Source organism: Dipodomys spectabilis, unplaced genomic scaffold (assembly GCF_019054845.1).
Source record: "Dipodomys spectabilis isolate Male_0828 unplaced genomic scaffold, ASM1905484v1 ptg000175l, whole genome shotgun sequence".
NCBI lineage: Eukaryota > Metazoa > Chordata > Mammalia > Rodentia > Heteromyidae > Dipodomys > Dipodomys spectabilis.
Window position 1 is genome coordinate 5,544,907 of NW_024870852.1, and position 21,431 is coordinate 5,566,337.

General features: G+C 44.4%; 1 protein-coding gene across 1 annotated transcript in view; it reads left to right on the forward strand.

The window, feature by feature from the left end:
• Fermt1 (FERM domain containing kindlin 1) overlaps positions 1-12,569 on the forward strand; it is a 41,220-nt gene extending 28,651 nt beyond the window's left edge. Inside the window, exons 10-15 of the mRNA XM_042694761.1 lie at positions 36-160; positions 1,787-1,893; positions 3,602-3,823; positions 4,646-4,770; positions 9,451-9,592; positions 11,419-12,569. Of these exons, the coding sequence (XP_042550695.1) occupies positions 36-160; positions 1,787-1,893; positions 3,602-3,823; positions 4,646-4,770; positions 9,451-9,592; positions 11,419-11,592 (895 nt within the window). The 3' untranslated portion in view covers positions 11,593-12,569. The remainder of the gene's footprint in view (positions 1-35; positions 161-1,786; positions 1,894-3,601; positions 3,824-4,645; positions 4,771-9,450; positions 9,593-11,418) is intronic.
• The last annotated feature ends 8,862 nt before the right edge of the window (positions 12,570-21,431 follow it).

The following is a 21,431-nucleotide window of genomic DNA, read 5'->3' on the forward strand; positions in this document are numbered from 1 at the left end:
TAGTATCTTAATGCTTATTGTACTTTAATTTGCAGGCCCAAGAAGCTAATATTAAAAGCTTTCAAGCAATACTGGTTTGTCTTTAAAGACACATCTATCGCATACTTTAAAAATAAGGAACTTGAACATGGAGAACCAGTAGAAAAACTAAACCTTAGAGGTAAGAGCATTCTGTATCTCACTGTGGCTTTGAGTTGGCAAGCAGACTGAAGCAAGATTCCTTTAAAAAATCAAGTGATATTTACTTCCAGAGGAGTCTCTGTACATCACTGCTTCTCGGATGGCAGCTCCTTTATCCTCCTTCAGTGAGAACCTTAGAGGTGGTCTAGTAAACATGGTTATCTGTGCAATGCTGCATGAGTGGGCTTGTGTATGTGCACACGCGCACACACATGCGCGCGCGCACACACACACACACACAAGTTCCAATACTGGGGCTTGAACTCGGGACCTTGTGCTCTACCACTCTATGCCTTCCTTCTAGCTTTTTGCTGGTTAATTGGAGATGAGTCTCTTATTTCTGTCTCCATCCCCAGTTCTCAGCCGCCTAAGTAGCTAGGATTACAGGCTTAGCTACTGGCATTTGGCTTTGCTGACCTTTCTTTTCCAGGGTGTCCAGTCTATGAAGCTGTCATGATTGGTGTATGTTAAATGTAGCTCATGAGACATTGCAAGTCCTGAGGAGCTTTCTGAATTCAGTTATGTCTGGGCTGGTAAAGGAATTCAGCAACAGAATGTGTACTGAGCATGCACAGAGCCCTATATTGCTTAATTAATTGATTAAATAAATCCAAGAATAGCGACATTAATTCAGTGTCACATGAGTATCTATTCTTATCTCTGGAAGGGACTATAACCATATTTGAAATATTTAAGCAATCAGTGTACTCATTTTCTGTCATGACAATCAGGGTTTGTTTGAACCTCCAGGTTCTAACAGCTTGAAAAATGAATTCAGTTGATTTTTTTTTTAATCTAAAGAAATCATAAGGGATTTTTTTTTTTTTTTGGTCATGGGGCCTGAACTCTGGGCCTGGGCACTGTCCCTCAACTCTTCAGCTCAAGGCTAGTGCTCTACCACTTGAGCCCACAGTGCTACTTCTGGTTTTCTGGTGTTTTATTGGAGATAAGAGTCTAATGGACTTTCTTACCCAGGCTAGCTTTGAACTGTGATCCCCAGATCTCAGCCTCCTGAGTAGCTAGGATTACAGGCGTGAGCCACCAGCACCCAGCTAAGGGAAAAAAATATTTTAGGCTACAGCCGGACCAACCCTAAATGTACCCAATCTCAACCTAAGCAGGATTGGGCCTGGTTAGTACTTGGATGAAAGTCATTTTTCTTTTTTTTTGTTTTTTTTTGTCGGCCGTGGGGCTTGAACTCTGGGCCTGGGCGCTGTCCCTCAGCTCTTCAGCTCAAGGTGAGCGCTCTACCACTTGAGCTACAGCGCCACTTCCGTTTTTCTGGTGGTTTATTGGAGATCGGAGTCTCACGGTCTCTCCTGCCCGGGCTGGCTTTGAACCGCGATCCTCAGATCTCAACCTCCTGAGTAGCTAGGATTACCCGCGTGAGCCACCAGCTCCCGGCTTGAAAGTCATTTTTCTTTATCCACGTTAATTGTTCCTGCCTTATTTCATTTCCTTTAACTGATGCTATCACGTGTTCTGCCATTTTCCAGGAGAGAGAAGTAAGTCTGAAGGGTTAATATTCAAAGTCTTTTTAGATTCATGCCTGTTATTTATCATAGTCTTCTCAGAACTCGAGTTTGTCCTGACTTGTGTCCTTCAGGCTGTGAAGTTGTGCCCGATGTGAATGTAGCTGGGAGAAAATTTGGAATCAAGTTACTAATCCCTGTGGCTGATGGCATGAATGAAGTATATTTGAGATGTGAACATGTAAGTAAAATGATGATTTAAAAAAAAAGACTCACAATTCACTTCACGTTTGTTAATCCAAAATGCAAACCATACAGATGTTCCTCTACATACAATGGTGTTAGAGCCCAATAAACCTTGAAAGTACCATGACGTCAAAATGCATTTACTCCCCCTAATCTATGAACATTCTTGCTTAGCCTACCTTAAACATGCTTCAGACATTTGCTTATATTAGTCTACAGTCACGCAAAAACTATTGTATGATGAAATGTTAAATATCTCATGCAATTTATTGGATAATTGAGTGAGAAATAGAGTGGTTGTATAGACATGCTTTTGGACATCCTAAAATTAAGAACTCATACCTCAATCCCTGGTAAAGGAGAAACCAAACGATCTCTGTGAGGTACTTTCTCAAAATAGAGCAGTATTGTGCCAGCCAGCTCCTGCTTTGTAACAAGTGTCCCAATATGACAAAATTACAATGGCGTTTAGTAATCAACATTTGTTGCTGAAAGATCAACAGTTGGGCAAGGGATCTGTCCTTTCAAGCTGGTATTAGCTGGTCAAATCTGCTTTAAGCCACAGGTCTAGTTTGCCCTGATTTTATTTATTCTGGACCCCAGGTTATCTGGGAGGGAGGCGGGAGCTCTTGTCATGGTGATGATAGATATGCAAGAGGGCAACTTACAACCCATTTGCTGCCAAATGTGGCCTGCCATCAGTTGCACACACATGCCATTGGCCCCATTCATGAAAACAGGTGAAAGGCTGGGAGTTAGACTATAGGGTTCCATGGGAAAGGGTCTGAGTATCAGGAGGCTAGCAATTGAGACCAGAAATACAGCGTACCATCCCTGCTGGGATGTGAGGGATTTCTGTATTCACTGCATCCTGCAGCTGCTGGGACTGCTCACTCCCTGAGGTCAAAAGTGAGCACAGAGGGGTTGGAGACCTGGCTTGGTTGGTAGAGCTCTAGGCAATGATCAAAAGCAGCAGATAGCAAGTTCAAGTCTGGGTCTCAGACAAATAAAAATAAAAAAGCACAAACATTGTACAACAGTAAAGACTGTCACTTACCGCGTCAGATCCTGTTACATCCCTGACGGCTACCTTAAGATTAGGAAATAGATAATGTAGGAAATTGATTAATGATTTTCACTATTTTCTTTTGCCAAAGAGATCAGAGATGAGATGAAATGCAAATGCATATTTAGGAAGTTGTCTGGTAATTTGGGGTTTTACCTGTCTGTGTTTGATGGTTCTTGTTTCTTGGTTCTTTTTGTTGTTGTTGTTCTGATACAAAGGCTTGAACTCAGGGCCTCCCTGAGCTTTTCCACTCAAGGCTGGTGTTCTACCACTTGAGCTATACCTCTACTTCATCTTTTTGCAGTGAATTAGAGATAAGAGTCCCACAGACTTTTCTGCCTAGGCTGGCTCTGAACAACGGTTCTCAGATCTCAGCCTCCTGAGTAGCTAGGATTGCAGACATGAACCACTGGTGCCTAAAATCCTTGGGTTGTTTTCAAATGCAAAGTTTTCTGAACAAAATAGGTCAACGCTGTCATTGCTATTCTCAGCCCTTTAGCATCTAGAAACTCAATACAACACTCAAAAGCTATAGATGCCCTGGAGTTGTGTCATAGAACCCAAGCCCTGCTCTAGAATTACAGAAAGTTGGCTTTGCACTTGACCTTGTTCCTGTGCCCTCTGCCATTTGTTGCAGGAGAATCAATATGCCCGCTGGATGGCTGCCTGCATTTTGGCATCAAAGGGCAAAACCATGGCAGACAGCTCCTACCAGCCCGAGGTCCTCAACATCCTTTCCTTTCTGAGGATGAAAAACCGCAACTCCTCTGTTCACATGGCTTCCAGTCTTGAAAACATGGACATGAACCCGGAGTGTTTTGTGTCTCCTCGGTGTGCCAAAAAACACAAGTCTAAACAGGTACTGCAAATCCTGCCTGGCCATTTATTTGTCTAGATGACCTGCGTTCAGAAATACAAGGAGGAATTCCACCTACTTAAGACCCTAATCTTAAAAATTGGGTTGTTAGGGAAATTTAACTATGTTCTATGTATGAGATGCTTTTAGTAAGTTACTGTTAATTTGGTGAGAGGTGACTCAGCAGCTGTCTGAACATGATGGTAGTCCCAGATTGACTTTAATTAAGAATAAAATTATTTTGTTTCTGAAAGTTAAACATTAACATAGGCCTCCATAAAAGCAGCACACATGAGCTTTGTAAGTAAGGTAGGATTACCCTCATGAACACTCCACATAACCCAAAAAGAGGAACCCAAAATTCCCCCTTTTTTACTTGGTTTTTATGGGGCTTGAACTCAGGGCCTTGGCCCTGTCCCTGAGCTCTTTTGCTCAAGGTTAGTGCTCAACCACTTTGAGCCACAGCTCCACTTCCAGTTTTTGCATGGTTGATTGGAGATAAGACTCTCACAGGGACTGTTCTGCCTGGGCTGGCTTCAAACCACAATCCTCAGATCTCAGCCTCCTAAGTAGCTAGGATTATAAGCATAAACCATCACCACCGGCACCCAGCTTAACTCCTCATTTTTAAGAACCATAGAAATGAATGTGTTAGCTGACTTGTACCTCCTCTCGAGTCATAGTGGAGAAAAAGAATGGAAGAACCAATGAGCGTGAATTATCTGCCTGGAAATGGACATGGAGCTTTTATAGCCTGTTCTTGTTTGGGGCTGTGGAGTTAGTGTGATGATTAAAAACCACTGAGGAGAGTCTGTTTGTGCTTAGCTGGCCACCCGGATCCTGGAAGCTCATCAGAACGTGGCCCAGATGTCCCTGGTTGAAGCAAAGCTGCGGTTCATCCAGGCATGGCAATCGCTTCCAGAATTTGGCCTCACCTACTACCTCGTCAGGTGATTACAGGGTTCATTTGCCTTTGAGGAGGGAGGTAGGGGTATTTGGGACAGAATATCACTATGTAGTCAGGCTGGCCTGTGATTTTCCTGCATCAGCCCTCCAAGTGCCCAGATGACAATTTTAGGTGACTTTCTTAAAGCCTAGTTTGTTCTCAGCCTAAAATGTCAACCTCTTCTTATTTTAGAATTTTGTCCTTTCACAAAGTAGTTCAAATACTTTGGACTGTGGCTAAGAAAAAAGAAAGTTTTCCATACCTTCTAACTAAAGTCCTAACACTCCCTGGATTCAGCTAATCATGGGAAAGAAAATAAGTCTTAAAAGCAGATTTTCTTCCTTTAGCGCAACTGCCTTTACAAAACCAGGGGTAAAATGCCAGCTGCTGGTTTTATGCAATCTGTGGCATTCTTCCTGACAGGTTTCCCCTGCCTGCCTGTATGCGGCTTTATAAAACATTTAGGTTTCCAGACAGAGGCTCAGACAAATCCCACATCTTAATGTTCCCCTAGACTTTTTGGGTAGTCACCAATTCATTCATTCTCCTTGGCCTTTGAAGAACTCCAGCTCTTAAAGCCCTGTAGGGGACCCTCTATTACATTCCTGTATTTTATGGATGAGAATGCTGAGACAGGAAAAAAGAGTTTCCGTGACCTGTCAAGGTCACTTGCTAGTCAGGGGAACCCCTTGTCATTTAACCCAGTGTCCTTGTTGGTAATCTGATAGCTCAGCCTAGCATGTGACATGATTGATTTCCAAAATATTGACCATACACATCCTGTTAAATTTAATTACAAGCCAGGCACTGTTGGCTCACACTTGTAATCCAAGCTACTCAGGAGGCTGAGATCTGAGGATCATAGTTCAAAGTCAGCCTGGACAGGTACATCCATGAGACTCTTATCTCCAATTAACCACCAGAAAACCAGAAGTAGCACTGTGGCTCAAAGAGGTAGGACTGCTAGCCTTAAGTGAAAAAGCTCAGGACCAGTGCCCAGACCCCGAGGTCAAGCTCCATGATCTGACAAACATCAATCAATCAATCAAATTACATTTCTGGGGCTGGGAAGGTGGCTCAGTGGTAGAGCGCTTGCCTTGCATGCATGAGGCCCTGGGTTCGATTCTTCAGCACCACATAAGCAGAAAAAGCCGGAAGTGGCACTGTGGCTCAAGTGATAGAGGGCTAACCTTGAGCTGAAGAGCTGAGGGACAGTGCCCAGGCCCAGAGTTCAGGCCCACAACCGACAAAAAAAACAAAAAACAAAAACAAAAAAAAAAAAAACCATCAAATTACATTTCTTTTCTTTACTCAGTAAGGAAGACTGACACTGAAGCAAAATTTATGTTTAATTCTGTAGCACAGCAGATACTCTGTCACTTTCTCATTTTACTCTTGGAAATTAGAGAGTGGTTTGTACTTTAAAGTATTGGCTTATACAAAAATACATTTTTCATTGTTTTCTTGGCTCTTCACCCAAACCCGTTGTCTCCTACCTCAACTAGCATGGGATTTATTCAGACTTTTCTGTGCACTGAAGCATGTCATACAATATCTGTTCCCACTGTTTGTCCCAAATAAGCAGCTATTCTGCTTTATCCATCCTAGCGAAGGAATTGGAGAAGCCAAGCATGTTGGTACACATCTGAAATCCCAGTATTCAAAAAACAGAGGCAAGAGGATCATGAATTCAAGGTCACCCTAAACTATGTAACTAACCCCTAGCACAAAAAAAGGACTAAGGATATAGTTCAGTAAGTAGACTGCCTGCCTAGAATGCACAACAGCAGCACACACACACCACACACACACACACACACACACACCCCACATGAGGAAGAATAAACTTGTGTTGGACACACACATATGTACACCCTTACTAGGAACTCTGAAGTAAGACCTGTATAGTGGGAAAAACTTGAACACCCAGCCTAGCGCTCAGTCTTACCTTTGTCCCTGGGCATTTCTCTGACCCTATAGATCCCTAGCTCCTGCACATGCTCAGTGGGCATTCTGAACCTCTTCTGTAGAGAAAATCTAGTGAATCCATGGCAATTCACATTCCTGATAAACCATGCCATGTAGGTTGGCCCTGCAAAAGTCCAAGGACAATTACTGCCTCTTTGTAGACTGTTTGTCCCTTTACCTCCTATCACCTGTAATTCCATCTTCAACACATGTTTATGGAGGTGAGACTGAAACAACGGCAGCAGATCGGGTAAAAATCTTCCTTTGCTACGATCAGAAGCCAGGTCTGGAACAGACTCCATGTGTAAGGTTCTCCTCACTCCAAGAAACCTGAGTCTCTGCTTCACAACTCCCTGGAGGCAAGAGACATCCCACAGGGTTCGTATATGCTGGAGAGGAGCAAGTTGGGCAAGAAGTAGGTTAACTTAACTGCAATGTTAAGCATGAAGGTAACAAAATGCATTGTAAGAGGTATGAGAATGATTCCCAAGAAGTAATCTTTCAAAAGTAACCAGAAATGGAGGAACAAAGGGTAAACAAATGTAACAATGGTACTTACTAGACATTGAAAATGAACTATACAACTTGTAGGTGGGATGGGAGGGGAAAAACTAGGAGAGTACAAGAGAAGGGGGTAACATTGTCCAAAAAGAAACTTATGTACCCTTGACCTGACTTATGTACCTTTAACTTTTCTGTACTTCACCTTTATAATAACAATTTAAAAAAAAAAAAAAACATTAAGTTACAGGAACTGGGCCAATGGCTCACGCCTATAATCTTAGCTACTCTGGAGGCTGAGATCTGAGGATCAAAGTTTGAAGCCAGTCTGGCAAACAGAATTAAATATCTTATCTCCAAATAACCAGCAAAAAGCTGGAAATGGAGCTGTGACTCAGGAAGTCGAATGCCAGCCTTGGACAAAAAGCCTAAGCGAGAACACAAGGCCATGAGTTCAGGCCACAGTACTGGGGGTAGGGGAACTAATATGAAAGAGATGAAAGATAGACAGTAATCTATTCAACTAGAAATTACATTCTTCTCTTCTGCAGCACCCACATTCACATCACACCCTGTCTTTCCATGCCCCTTGAGTTACTGTCCCCCATTTCTGAACCCTTTACATCAGAACCTATTAAGCATATTGTACCCACCCACCATCTCCTATTCCTTTCTCTTATTTTTCCTGCTCACTCCAAACAGATCTCCTCCTACTTCACTGGCCCTAATTTGTCTCATCAAGGTCATGCATTGGTCATCCATGACCTTCACATAGGCAAATCCATCATCTCTCAGTCCCTGTGGCACCTGACTTGAGCAAAGCCTCCTGATCCACTTGCTCCTAACACAGCTGACTCTCCTACTCCCTCCCTGGCCATTTCTCTGACATTCCTTGCTGGTTCTTCCTCATCTTCTCAGAGAAAACTGCAATGTACAGACCTCAGGTCTTAAAACACTCCATCTACACTCACCCTTATAGGACTCAGCCATTTTATTCAGCTTCTCTCTATTAACTGCTGGTTGCTCTGAAGTGTTTTGTCTTGAACACAGAGCTCTCTCCTGTACTGAACTGTCTTACATCCAACTTCTCTTGTCTAGCTAATGACTGGTATCTCATCTCATCATGTCCAGAAACCCTGATCTTTCCCCCTTAAATCTGTCCTGTCTCCTTGAATTATTCTACATCTCACTAAAGGTAACTCCTCTCCTAGATGTTAGGCCAAAGTCCCCAGAATCATTCTTCACTCAGCTGTTTCTCTGTACTGATATCCTGTCTCCTGGCAAATCCTACAGGCTCTGCTATCAGAGCATGCCATCTGGCAACATCATCCCACTGACACTACCTGAGTCAGGTCCAGTGTGATCCTACCTAGTCTCCCTGGGTCCCCAACTCCATTTCCAGCTAACCAACAAAAAGCAGGACTGGAGATGTGGCTCAAGTGGTAGAGTACCATCCATGAGCAAGAAAGCTGAGCAAGAGCTCATCTGAGTTCAAACCCCAGGACCACCACTAAAATAATAATAATAATAATGTCTTCAAGATAGCCTAATTCTCTCTGTTCTTTGCGTATCTTTGTGTCTATGTGTCTATATGTGTAAGTCTGGAGATCTTGGGGCTTAGACTCAGGCCTGGGAGCTGTCCCTGAGTTTTTTGTTGTTGTTTTTTTTGGGGGGGGTCTGGTTGTGGGGTCTGAACTCTGGGCCTAGGCGCTGTCCCTCAGCTCTTCAGCTCCAGGATAGCACTCTACCACTTGAGCCACAGCGCCAATTCCGGCTTTTTTCTTTTTGCTTATGTGGTGCTGAGGAATTGAACCCAGGGCCTCAGGCATGCAAGGCAAGCGATCTACCACTGAGCCACCTTCCCAGCCCCTCCCTGAGCTTTTTTAGTCAAGGCTGACCCTACCACTTGAGCCACAGCTCTACTTCCAGCTTTTTTACTAGTTAATTGGAGAAAAGAGTTTCACAGACTTTCTTTCCCTGCCTGGTGTCAACCCACAATCCTCAGATCTCAGCTAGGATTATAGGTGTGAGCATCAGTGCCCAGCTTCCTCTATTGTTTATATTCTGTTTTTCATAGTAAAAATACCATCCTTTTGAAGGCTAATCCCTTATTCTCCTTCTAAGATAATTTAGAAATGTTCTTATCCATTCTTTAAGAAATTGCCTGTGAATTACAATTGTTTCTCCTAATTAGTGTTATATTTTTTCTCTTCAGATTTAGAGGAAGCAAGAAAGATGACATTCTGGGGATTTCATACAATCGGTTGATTCGAATTGATGCCATCACTGGGATTCCGATTACAACATGGAGATTCACCAATATGAAACAATGGAACGTAAACTGGGAAATCCGGCAGGTAAAATGGAAGTTTCTGGTAGTCTGGGCTGAACGCATACAAAAGTGTGTTGCCTTAGAATTTTAGATTATTCTGATTTTTGAAATTTAGAATTAAGAAACCACAGGCATGTAAGTAATTGTCTACTTAAACCAGTCATTAACATCACAAGTTGGCTGAGTTTCTGTGAAGACTTGCCATACAGCTAGGCTAAAATTGCTGAGCAGTTTAGTTTTCAGAGGATTATATGAGATTCAGGCTGATCATTAGTTAGCAGAAAGCACACTCGCTAGAACTACTATGCAAAATAAATCCAAACAAGGCCTCATCTGAGAGAGAGAGAGAGAGAGGGAGAGATCTAACTGGTTGTAGCCCCAAAGTCTCAGTTATCTGCCTGAAGGAGAAAGTGGAATACACAGAGGAAACTGGGTAAGGCTTAGTTCACACCTGTAATCCTTGCTACTCAAGAGGCTGAGATACAAGAATCACGGTTCAAAGCCTGCCCTGGCAGGAAAAGTCGCAAGACCCTTAGCTCTAATAAAACTACTCAGAAAAAGCCAGAAGTAACTCTGTGGCTCGAGTGGTAGAGCACTAGCCTTACTGCATCCAGGCCCTGAGGAATGGCAAAGAAAAAAGCCCCAGGAATGGTTGTTTTTTTTTAAAAAAAAAAAAAAAGGTTTAGCCTACATGGTAGAAGATTCTGGATGAAAATTACATCCTTAGCAAGGGAATGCTAATTCTGAACAACCTGATGTTGCTAATTTAGAATCCTTTGTTCCTTTGCCATTCTCATTTTTCCAGTACAAATCTATAATATAGAGGAATAAAAAGAGACCAACACCCCCCTACTTTGTTTTAGACCCCTGGATTCCTCTCAGTAGCATTAACCACCATCTATGAACACATGTGTGGAAGGAAAGTCAGAGGTTACATGATATCCAAGGCAGTTTCTCTAGCACCTTAAAGCATTTTAAGATCTTCTGGCAAGCCAGGCATGGTGGCCCACACCTTTAATCCTCACTACTTTGGGTGCTGAGATCAGGATTGAAGTCTAAGGCCAGCTTGGGTTCCTAAGAACTCAAAACGTTCCTAAGACTCCATTTCAACCAACAAAAGCTGGATGTTGTGTCATGTACCTGCCACCCCAGAAGCACAGGAGGCATAAATAGGATGATCATGGTCCTGGCCAGCCTAAGAAGAAGCAAGACCATATTCAAAAAAGGAATATGGCTTAAGTGATAGGGCACCTTCAGAGCAAGCACAAGGACCTGAGTTCAAACCCCAGAACCAAAACAAAACAAAACAAAAAACCCTTTTAGGAAACTTTAACACACTACAGTCCAGTCCACACCCAAGACCAATTAAATCTAGGAGCAGGAATCGGGCATCAGTCTTAACCATCCACAGCTGGTTCCAGTGAGCATTGCACAAGAATAAGAGCCAGCTGAATCTCTTAAGTCTTCAGGTGCTTAGAGTTTATGACTTTCCTCTGGGAAAGGAGAGTCAATGGCTATTGGAACATTCAGCCAGATCTATGATTTTCTATTCTTCCAACATTCTGTTCCTCACCACAGGAAGGCTTAGGAAATTTCTATATCTAAATTCATAGATGGAACAGATAGATGGATTGGATATGTGTTGGGAGACAGTATTTTGTCAGGTGTGCATAAAAATGTGCACCACAAGAGGGCGCAAAGAATCATGTTTTCCCAAAGTGTCAGATTGAAGGACGGGGGCACCTGTTCGCCACCTCTGCAGTCTCAGCTCTCCAGAGCCATCTCCAGCAAAACGGCTTCTTTCTCATCCTTCCTTGTCAGTTTAAGCCTATCCATGCCTTCCTCCTCCAGGTAGCCATCGAGTTTGATCAAAATGTCTCCATCGCCTTCACCTGCCTGAGTGCAGATTGCAAGATTGTGCACGAGTACATTGGTGGCTACATTTTCTTGTCTACCCGTTCCAAGGACCAGAATGAAACCCTTGATGAGGACCTCTTTCATAAATTGACAGGTGGCCAGGACTGAGTGGAAGCTGGCTGCCTGCTTGGCCTCCTGGACGTGGAGAGTTCTCCCTGGGCACCATGGCTTCCTCAGTGGGTAGATTCCAGACTCATAGAATATATTCACCCATGGATACCAGGATCCTCACCTCACTTGGGCACACTGCTGGCCCAGCCCTGGCCTTACTTTTCCTTGTGCTACCTAAAGTGTCAGGGTCTTTGTGGCCTTTTCTATCGAAGGAGAGGATGATACCAAGATTGCTCTGCAGCCCAGCACATAGCTATATTTGGTGACTTACAGCACCTGCTAAATGTTGCCTAGAAGTTAACCTTGTGGGTTTTGGCCTCTTTGTAAGTCAGGAACAAAGACAGAAGGGTAAAAAAACCACACACAGCAAAACTTGGGTATAAAGAGAAATGGGTCTTTCCTCAATGAATCTGATCTTAGCTCTCATCTTGTCAAAATGGCAGAGGGAACACACAAACACACACACACACGCACACACACATACACACACACACACACACACACACACACACACACTCTTTCCCCCTGGAGGTCAAGGAGATGTAAGGAGAAATAATAAGCTTAACTGGTCCCAGGAGCCAAAACAGTGATCATCAGTGCTGTCGGTCTACAGAGACAACAGCCAAGGTGACTCTTGATCCATTGGGTCTAATCATTGGCTCTCTCATGTTACTGCTGCCACCAAAATCCCCATTTCGAGGGACGCTTTATACACATTAACATCCTTTCAGGTGGAAAGGGGCCAACAGAGTTTCACATGTAGCCAAGGCTGGCCTGAAACTCATGATCCTCCTACCACAGCCTTCTGAATGCTAGAATTGTAGGCATAGGTGTGCACCACCACACCTGGCTTCTTCTTGAAGATGTGAGTCACTCAGGGACATAGGGAGATCACTTTGTCAGCCCAGGTCCACATCTCAATGGTTTGTGCTCTGGACTTGGGGCTCAGGAAGACAGACCCAGTTCTTTGTTCACACAAAAAACAAATCCCAGCAGCAAGGATTCCAGGCAGGTCTTCACCCCACTGGCTAGGAAGAAAAGGACAGCCCTGTTTTCAAAAGCACAATGTCCAAGGTCTGATGAGCCTTGGCTACCTCAAGAGGCCCCTCTGGCCAGGATGGTAGGGAAAAGCTTCTCCACACCTCGTCTGTGTCTTTCCCCTGGCTTGGTATCCATGGTTATTAAGTTCTGGCCTTTTCCCTAAACACCTGTGGTATTATACATCACAAGCCAATAAGGGACTGGGGGGTTCTTTCTCAGCTGTTCATTGGCTCCATCTGCCTTGAGTGGAATGTCAGGCTGGTGACAGCTGCTTTGGTTTGATGGTGGTGGAAAGTGCAGGTGGATTTTAGAGAAGGTTAAAAAGTGTTAGTAAAGGAAAGGGGTAATCTCAGATATTGCTTTATTTTTAGAAAATGTCCTTGTGCCACACAAAGAACCTGAGTTGGAAGCATGAGGCCTTCCAATTCCCTTTTCAGTTCTGAGGCTGCGGGCCTCAGGGGGCCTGGCCTGCACTCAGAGGCCCACAAGCCCCCACTGTGGCTTTATGTTCCAACACAACCATCTGGGAAGTGACAGCTCAGCAATTCTGGGAGTCACACGCAGACTACCCTCGCTAGAGAACCCCCGGCATTGAGCCAGAGCTACCTTCTGCAAATTCCCTTCAGCCTTAAAAAGTGAATGCTTGAGAACCTTCTACGTACGCATTGAGCTTTTGAGGCCTAGCATAAGGCTCACAAGTGCTTAAGGCACCTAGAAAATCTGACTGACAACAGGCTTAATTTGGAATGCTTTGTGTAGAACCTACTATTAAGCATCCTGTGTTAAATTTGGTGTTGGTCATTTCTCTGTAGCCCTGGGTTCTGTTATTTTAGAACCTTTTAGACAGGTCTCTAAAATTATAATGGACCCCAGATTAAAATAAGCACCCCCTGACAGATGACAGGCAACTCACACCTGTAATCCTAGCCATTCAAGAGATCTGAGGATTGCTGTTCAAAGCCAGCCCAAGCAGCGAAGTCCATGAGACTTATTTCCAATAAACCACCAAGAAAAAAAGGTCGGAAGTGGAGGTGTGTCTCAAGTGGTAGAGCACCAGCCTTGAGCATAATAGCTGAGGGACAGCTATGAGTCCAAGCCCCAGTTTCGTGCACCCCCAAACAAAAAATTTTGAAGGCCCCTTGATTACATTTACTTCTTCCCTGCTAATGACAAATCTACCTACTTTACAAAGCCAGTTCAGTCCAGTCCTCTTCCTATAGCCTTTTCTGATTGGCTGGCACGCCTATGAAAATGCTCCAAGGAATTGACGGTTTTAACCAATTTCTATTTGTTACAGTTTCCAGAGGAGCTCTATCTTTGTTATTACACAGCAACATCCCAAGGGATGAACAAGTGTGACAAGAAAATCTAAAATGTTGTTGTTCCAAAGACCAATTTAAGGATTTTAGGTGTTTTGTTGTTGTTGTTGTTGTTAATTTTTTTTTGGGGGGGGGGGTCTGGTCATGGGGCCTGAACTCTGGGCCTGGGCGCTGTCCCTCAGCTCTTCAGCTCAAGGCTAGCACTCTACCTCTTGAGCCACAGCGCCACTTCCAGCTTTTTTTTTCTTTTTGCTTATGTGGGTGCTGAGGAATCGAACCCAGGGCATGCAAGGCAAGCGCTCTACCACTGAGCCACCTTCCCAGCCCCAGATTTTAGGTTTATAGAGGTTTTTTTAAAAAAAAAAAAAGTTTTTACTTTGGCTATAAAAAGTCATTTGACTTCTCTATGATGGAAATTTAAAATTAATGTATGGTTTTTACTACCAGTTGGTTTCTTGCCTATCATAGATGCCCAAAATCTCTACTTGTTATTATGTCAATTTCTATGAGTTTATTTCTATGACTTTTGTAAGTAAAAGGTATATATGGCTAACTACGGTCTAGTTGTCTCCTGTCCAGCTTGATTTGTCTTTAAAGGTGAGTACTTTTTGTGTTTTAAAAGGAGCACAAGGTCAAGTATGACCCATGCTACTTCTCACTGTGCCAACCTTCTGACTCCTCCCCAGTGGCATGAGGGGAGACTGACTGACCACGTGGCTACTCAGTGGTTGACTTTAAACTTTATTTAACCTTGGCTATCAACTCCTTTCTCATTGACTGGTCACCAAGTTTCATGCATTACCAGGAGCTCATATTTCCTTCCAGATCTATCTTTTGACAAAGCACCAGGACACAAATAAATATATCCAGAGGAAAGGAATAATCAAAGACCTGAGAAGTAAGAAACCTATCACAGAAGTGATCAGGAGTTTATATACAGCCATTCCTGCAGTTCTCCCATAGTCCCATAGAAGGCAAAAACAGGCTCAGGTTAAGTAATTAGCTCAGGGTCATGTGGCCAATAACCAGTGGAACAAAGGTCCCAAGGCAGGTTTGTCTTAGCCAAACACCCTCTGCTTTCCTTCTCCAGCCCTGCTCTGCTGGCATCCTGTCCCACTACACCTGCCCCAGTGTGGAAGCTCAGCATTCAAGGAAAGAGCCAGGGTTTCGGAATGCTGCCCAGAGTTAGATGGAGGGAAAGAAGGGGGAAAAGGAAGACTAGAAAGACCTGAAAAGGTCTGAAAGAGCCAGACATGAAGTGCTTAGATAAGATTTTTATGTTTGATTCTGACAAGTTTTCATTGTCCATCCCTAGGTTGAAAAAAAAAAAGTGAAGAAATTAGTCTTTCATCTGAAAACTGAACTTTTTAGGCCTAGGCCTGGGCACCAAAGGCCGAGGCATTTTACAATATTTTTTTCTGACATCACTTAATCACTTTTTTCACTCACAAGATTTACTTTTTGCTGATACATTGAGTAACTGTATTTTTGTCCATGACTCTAAAAAAAAAAAGTATGACCTTTTCATCTCCCCCTCTCCCCTGTCACCCCAGAATTTCTCTGTAGGCAGAAGAACGGGAAAGCATCCTTCTTTTCTATTTTATCCTTTTCTCCCTCTCATGTTCCCTACCACTTCCAAAGGTCCTGGGGTGCTGGAAATCGTGGAGGGGAAAAATCTGAAAGTCCACACTTGGCCCTTGCTTGTATTCAAGTTTGTCTTTAACTTGGTCCCTCACTGAAGCCACGTGGAAATATTGAGTATCAGAAAAGGGAGCAGGGAGAGTCTCCGGGTCCGTTTCCTGTCTTCACACATACGTGCACACCCCTCAGTCCTTGAGAGGATAAGTTTTCAGACCTCTTTCTTGAGGAAATGTTCTTGCTAAATGACCTATAAGATCCTGATAAAGGGAGACACCACTGAGCCCAGAATTCCATAAAATGCAGTTTGCATACCAACCAATTAAAGAGTATAGAAAAAGTCTCCAGCCGTCTCTCAACAGTTGCCCACACGTGGCATGCCGAATAAGACTTGCTAGTGTTTGGGTGTGATTTGTCCCCAACAAAACTCACATTGAAATTTAATTGCTAATGTGACAGAATTGAGACATCATAGGGCCTTCAGGAAGTGTTTGAGCCATGAGGATCTTGCCTTCATGAAGGGATTGATGTAGTTCTCATCATCGTGGGTTACCAGAAGAGCAGCTTATGACATCTGTGTCAACTTTGTCCCCTCCTCTTTGCATACACTTGCTTGCCCTTATACCACACCCAAGGCCTTTATCAAAGGCCTGGTAAGTGCTGGCACTAGGCTCTTGGATTTCCAGAATCTTAAACCAAAATCTCTTTTGTTTATAGATTACCCCATCTTGGGTAACTGGTATAACAACAGAAGATGGACTAAGACTAGTTACCTCAAAAGAGTCCAGATAGAGGAAAAAAAAATGGGAAATAGGGTTTTATCTATAGGCTCACTAATGGTCCTGCAATTGTGGCAAAGGTTCTTGCAACTGAACAAAACTCCCTTCTTTCTTTGACTCACACTGTGGCCTTGAAAAAAGACCCATAATTCCTCAGAGTGCCTCAGTTCTTTAAGTTAGTACAGAGGGGAAATCCTGTAGCCACTCTTCAGCCATCCAACTGACAGGCTGTGTAGAAACATAATAAATATTGTTGCTGTCCTGCACTGGTCAAAGTTGAGAAGTGATGTCTTTGGCTCCACACTGAGGTCTCCAACCTGCAAAAAAGAGGTTCTGGATGGGGAGGTGAAGCCCTTTCCAAGGGAAGCAGAGGGGGTCTGGGGAGGAGAGAGTCAAAGCCCTAAGCCTGTGTCCTCTGATTTGAGATATATTTTCATGGAAGGCCTTGATAATCCTAGGCAGAGCCTGCAACAGCAAAGGCAAATGAGGTTCAAATATGTAAGATGTTGGCAGTGGGGCAGCTCATTTGGGCCCAGTACTGACTAGTAAGGGGCACCCCACTTTACACCACTCTGGGGATTGGAGGAGAGCAAGAACACTTCCTAGTACTATTGTACTGTAATGGGGGAGCGTTATGGTATGGAGAGTTGGGAATAGAAGTCTGACCAGGACTTCCGAAAGGAATGCTTCCAAAGAGCCAAGATTGGCAGCCAGTCTAGTCCACAGGATGGTGACACAAATCACTAGGACAGTGAAATTGTACCCCTCCCCAAAGAGCCATCTTAACTATATAGCTAATATTCCCTGGCTTGAGAAAGAGAGAGAGAGAATGCTCACATAGTAACATATTGTATTGTTCTGTGAGTTCTCTGGATTGATACTTTGGGTCAGATAGGCATTGTCAATATCATTACACAAATTAACAACATGCAGTGACACATCATTTAGCAAGTCTGAGGTCAAGGGGTGCGGGGATTTGCCTGTTCCTGCAGTGTTAAGATCCCACCACAGCCAATACATCTGGAAAGAGATGTGAATACCCAGTTTTCCAGTTCCAGAGTACCCCATAACTGGACACAAAAGGTCAAGCAAATTGTCCAGGTGACCAGCCAAGTACTTGGGAAGTAAAGATTTGAGCCCAGATCTTCTGATCTGCACTGCCCTCTCTACCCCTCCATTGTTGCTTTCCCAGGCACATTCCAGCCCTTCCCTGGCCCAGAATCATTGAGTTCATTTTTATTCAGAACGTATTAAGTCCTACAAAAATACTCCATGGACTTTCCCCTCTTGTTACTTTTATACTAGATTTCAAATGCCAATTTTTTAATTAAGAACTCCTCAGATCTCAACTCTTGTCTCCCTTGTTGAATATGCTTGCAAATCTGGGTCAGAGGCAGGGTCCCATTGGGAGGGAAAGGGTTCCGTCCTTTGCCTAACAGAATGAACCAGAGATGTCCTCTTTCACCTTCACCACCACCCTGATTCCCACAAATGGTCCGTTCAGCTCTCACTCATGCCTGCAACAAATACCTGATGCCAAATCTCAACACGGAGGAAACTTTTCCTCAGGGGCCAGGCTCTGTTTTGAGATGCTGAGGGAATGTTTGTAACCTCACCTTTGCCTCACTTATAAATGATCCTTTGAATCTGCTAGTCACCTCCTCAAGAAGGCAGATGAGCTGTCAACATACTTTGCAAGCCAGGTGCTGGTGGCTCATGCCTATAATCCTAGCTACTCAGGAGGCTGAAATCTGAGGATCCTAGTTCAAAGCCAGACTGGGCAGAAAAGTCCATGAGACTCTGGAAAGTCCATGAGACTTTTATCTCCAATTAACCACCAGAAAACTAGAACTGGCACTATGGCTCAAGTGGTAGAGCGCTAGCCTTAAGCTGAAGAGCTGAGGGACGTGCCCAGGCCCACAAGTCAAGCCCCATGACCAACAAACAAACAAACAAATTAAAAAACACTTCACAAGCTAAGTATCAGTGGCTCACACTTCTAATCCTAGCTGCTTGGGAGGCTGAGAGCTGAGGATGGCATTTCAGAGCCAGCCCTGGCAGAAAAGTATACAAGACTCCTATCTCCAATTAACAAGCAAAAGCTAAAAGTCGAGTTGTGGTTTGCTTATGGTAGAGCACCAGCCTTGAGCAAAAATACTAAGGGACAGGCCCTCACTCAGTTCAAGCCCCAGGTCCAGAACACACCATATGTTTGGATAGGAAATGTGAGTTGTTAAACCAGTTCATTCACTGTACACATAAAGAATGAGACTTAGAAGCTTTTAAACAATGAACCCACTGAGAAAAGCATTCGAGTGTGAATCTAGCACCCTGGGTCCTAAGGTTTTTGTGTGTGCCAGTATCAAAGGCAGAATGAGCTTTGTGCTCCCTCTGGAGTTTTTCACTTACTTCTCACACTCTACCACTTGAACCATGCTTCCATTTCTAGCTTTTTTGCTAGTTAATCGAGACTGAGAATGTCTCCTTGGATTTCTCTGTCCAGGCAGGTTTTGAACTACAGTCCTCCATATCTCAGCCTCCTGAGTAACTAGGATACAAATGTGAGCCACTGATGCTCAGCTCTATGTCTTAATTAGGATTCATTTTTTTTCTTTCGTGTGCTGTGTCTGACTGTATGTGGCTTACGAAAACAGCCTTTATCCACTGTCTCACCTCACTTCCTACAGCCACAGCAAAACAAGCAGCAGATTTGAATTTGAGCTCTCATTTCATATTCAATCTCTGCTCATCAATCTCCACTAGGCAATGTTTTTTTTTTGTTTGTTTGTTTTCGGGGGGGGGGGGGGTCCGGTCGTGGGGCCTGAACTCTGGGCCTGGGCGCTGTCCCTCAGCTCTTCAGCTCAAGGCTAGCACTCTACCACTTGAGCCACAGCACTACTTCCGGCTTTTTTCTTTTTGCTTATGTGGTGCTGAGGAATTGAGCCCAGGGCCTCAGGCATGCAAGGCAAGCGCTCTACCACTGAGCCACCTTCCCAGCCCACTAGGCAATTTTTTTTTTTTTGAGTCCGGTTGTGGGGCCTGAACTCTGGGCTTGGACACTGTCCCTCAGCTCTTCAGCTCAAGGCTAGCGTTCTACCACTTGAGCCACAGCACCACTTCCGGCTTTTTTTTTTTTTCGTTTTGCTTATGTGGTGCTGGGGAATCGAACCCGGGGCCTCATGCATGCAAGGCACGTGCTCTACCACTGAGCCACCTTCCCAGCCTAGACAATTTTTTTAAAGCTCTCAGAAGGTGCCTTTTTCCATCCTAGGCATTCACCCCATCCTCATGTTGAAAGCTTACTGGAACCGAGGGACCTCTCAACATAAGATCAGCCTGAGTCTCAACTCATGACTGTTTGCTTTCCTCAAGATAATTTTTCTTGCAGGCAGGTTGGCCGCCTCCCCCAGCCCACTCGTATATCTTGGTCTCCAGCACTCAAAAACCTCTTGGCTGCATACCACCCGCTCTTCCTGGAGACCTGACAACCTGGTACCATCTCCTCCCACCATCGCCACCACCCCCACCCCATTCCTTGGGCTTATCTATGGTGTCAGAGAAGAATGTAGCTTTAAGTTTGCACAATCTAATGTCAGCATTGAGGAGAAGAACCTGAGCAGAGGCAGCTGGCATCTGGAGGCAGAGTGAGGGTAACTGGCAAAGCAGTCACCTGTTACCTGAGCCTGCCTTCCTCACCTGCCAGCTCTTTAGAGCTAGAACAGAGCCAGCAGGACCCCCTTGGAAAGTGCCTTAGATCTATAGATTCTGGAAGTTTAAGTGGCATAGAACAGGAGGGGTCAAACCTCTAGACTTCCTTCCATCAGCTGGCACTTCTCAGCTGGTGCGTGGACTTAGGCATAGCTCTGTAAGTAGATGCTCTCTGCCAGTGCTAGGGCCAGAGGCCTGGAGGGCTGTGGGATCCCACACAGGTTGGAACCTTGAGGATAAAGTTGCTCTTCCTTCTCACCCGATATCCATGTAAATTCAGTCAAGCCAATTTTCCTCTCCGAGGCTCAATCTTTCTCTCTCTTAAAGCGATACAGACAAATTCTAAAAGCCCTTCAAAACCAAGGGTCCATGGATGGCCTTGATTTTTTTTTAACCTATCTCCAGAGAAATACAGCCAAGTATGTGTTTACTGGCTCTTTCCCTACCATCATGTTTTTCTAACACTCTAACCATGTGACCTTTCAAGAGAAATTCTTGCAAAGAGCCATGAGTATTTAGGGAATCTGGATTACAAAACCCTTCTCTCCCTGAGCTCCACCCTTACTTTAGCCCTTCTCCATGCTAGGATGCTAGAAGACCTGGGTTAATCATCTTTGACACTTGCATTCAATTTGTCCTCTTTTAAGTCCTGCTCCATTCTCCCCTGGACAAGTGGGTAACAATATAATTCACTGCGTGCCAGACTCTGCCTTGTGCTCTAGGGAATAATGGGACGGACAACATGGCCCAGTTCTCAGGAATGTCAGTCCTAAGGGATGGTGGAATCACATCAGTCACTTGATGGTGTGTAGCCAGTGTCACCTGGGACAGAATAGCAAGAAAGGTCACCTGATGCAGTTTGAGGGGGACCAGGGAAGGCAAGAGAGTGCTTGCTTGGGTGAAATGGTGGTGGGAGTTAGCACTGGCACTGTGCTAACAGTAGTACCTGTGTGGAGTTGCTTGAGCTGTGTTGGGGAAATCCAGAGATGCTCACAAGTTAAAGCGACAGGAAGAACCAACAAGCAGCAGAAGCGAGAGAACGAACGCTCCCAGCTTCTCACCATGTGATGGAGTTGTCCAGGTGTTCACTTCGCCTCTCTGAGAGTCCCCACTGCCCACAGCAACTCCTGGCTCATCACTCACTAGCAGGTTCCCTCTCTATGCCACCAGGGGTCATCTCCCCTATAAACTCCTTGCATCCAACCACTTAGCTCAGGAGTGTGGTTTTGAGGGCACCCATACCATGTAGAGGAATGAGCTAGGACAAGGCCAACCTATCCCCTGGAAAAGAACCATAAGCAAACCTAGACAGGGACTGCCATCCTCCTCCCAAGCTCAGAGCCTGACTGTG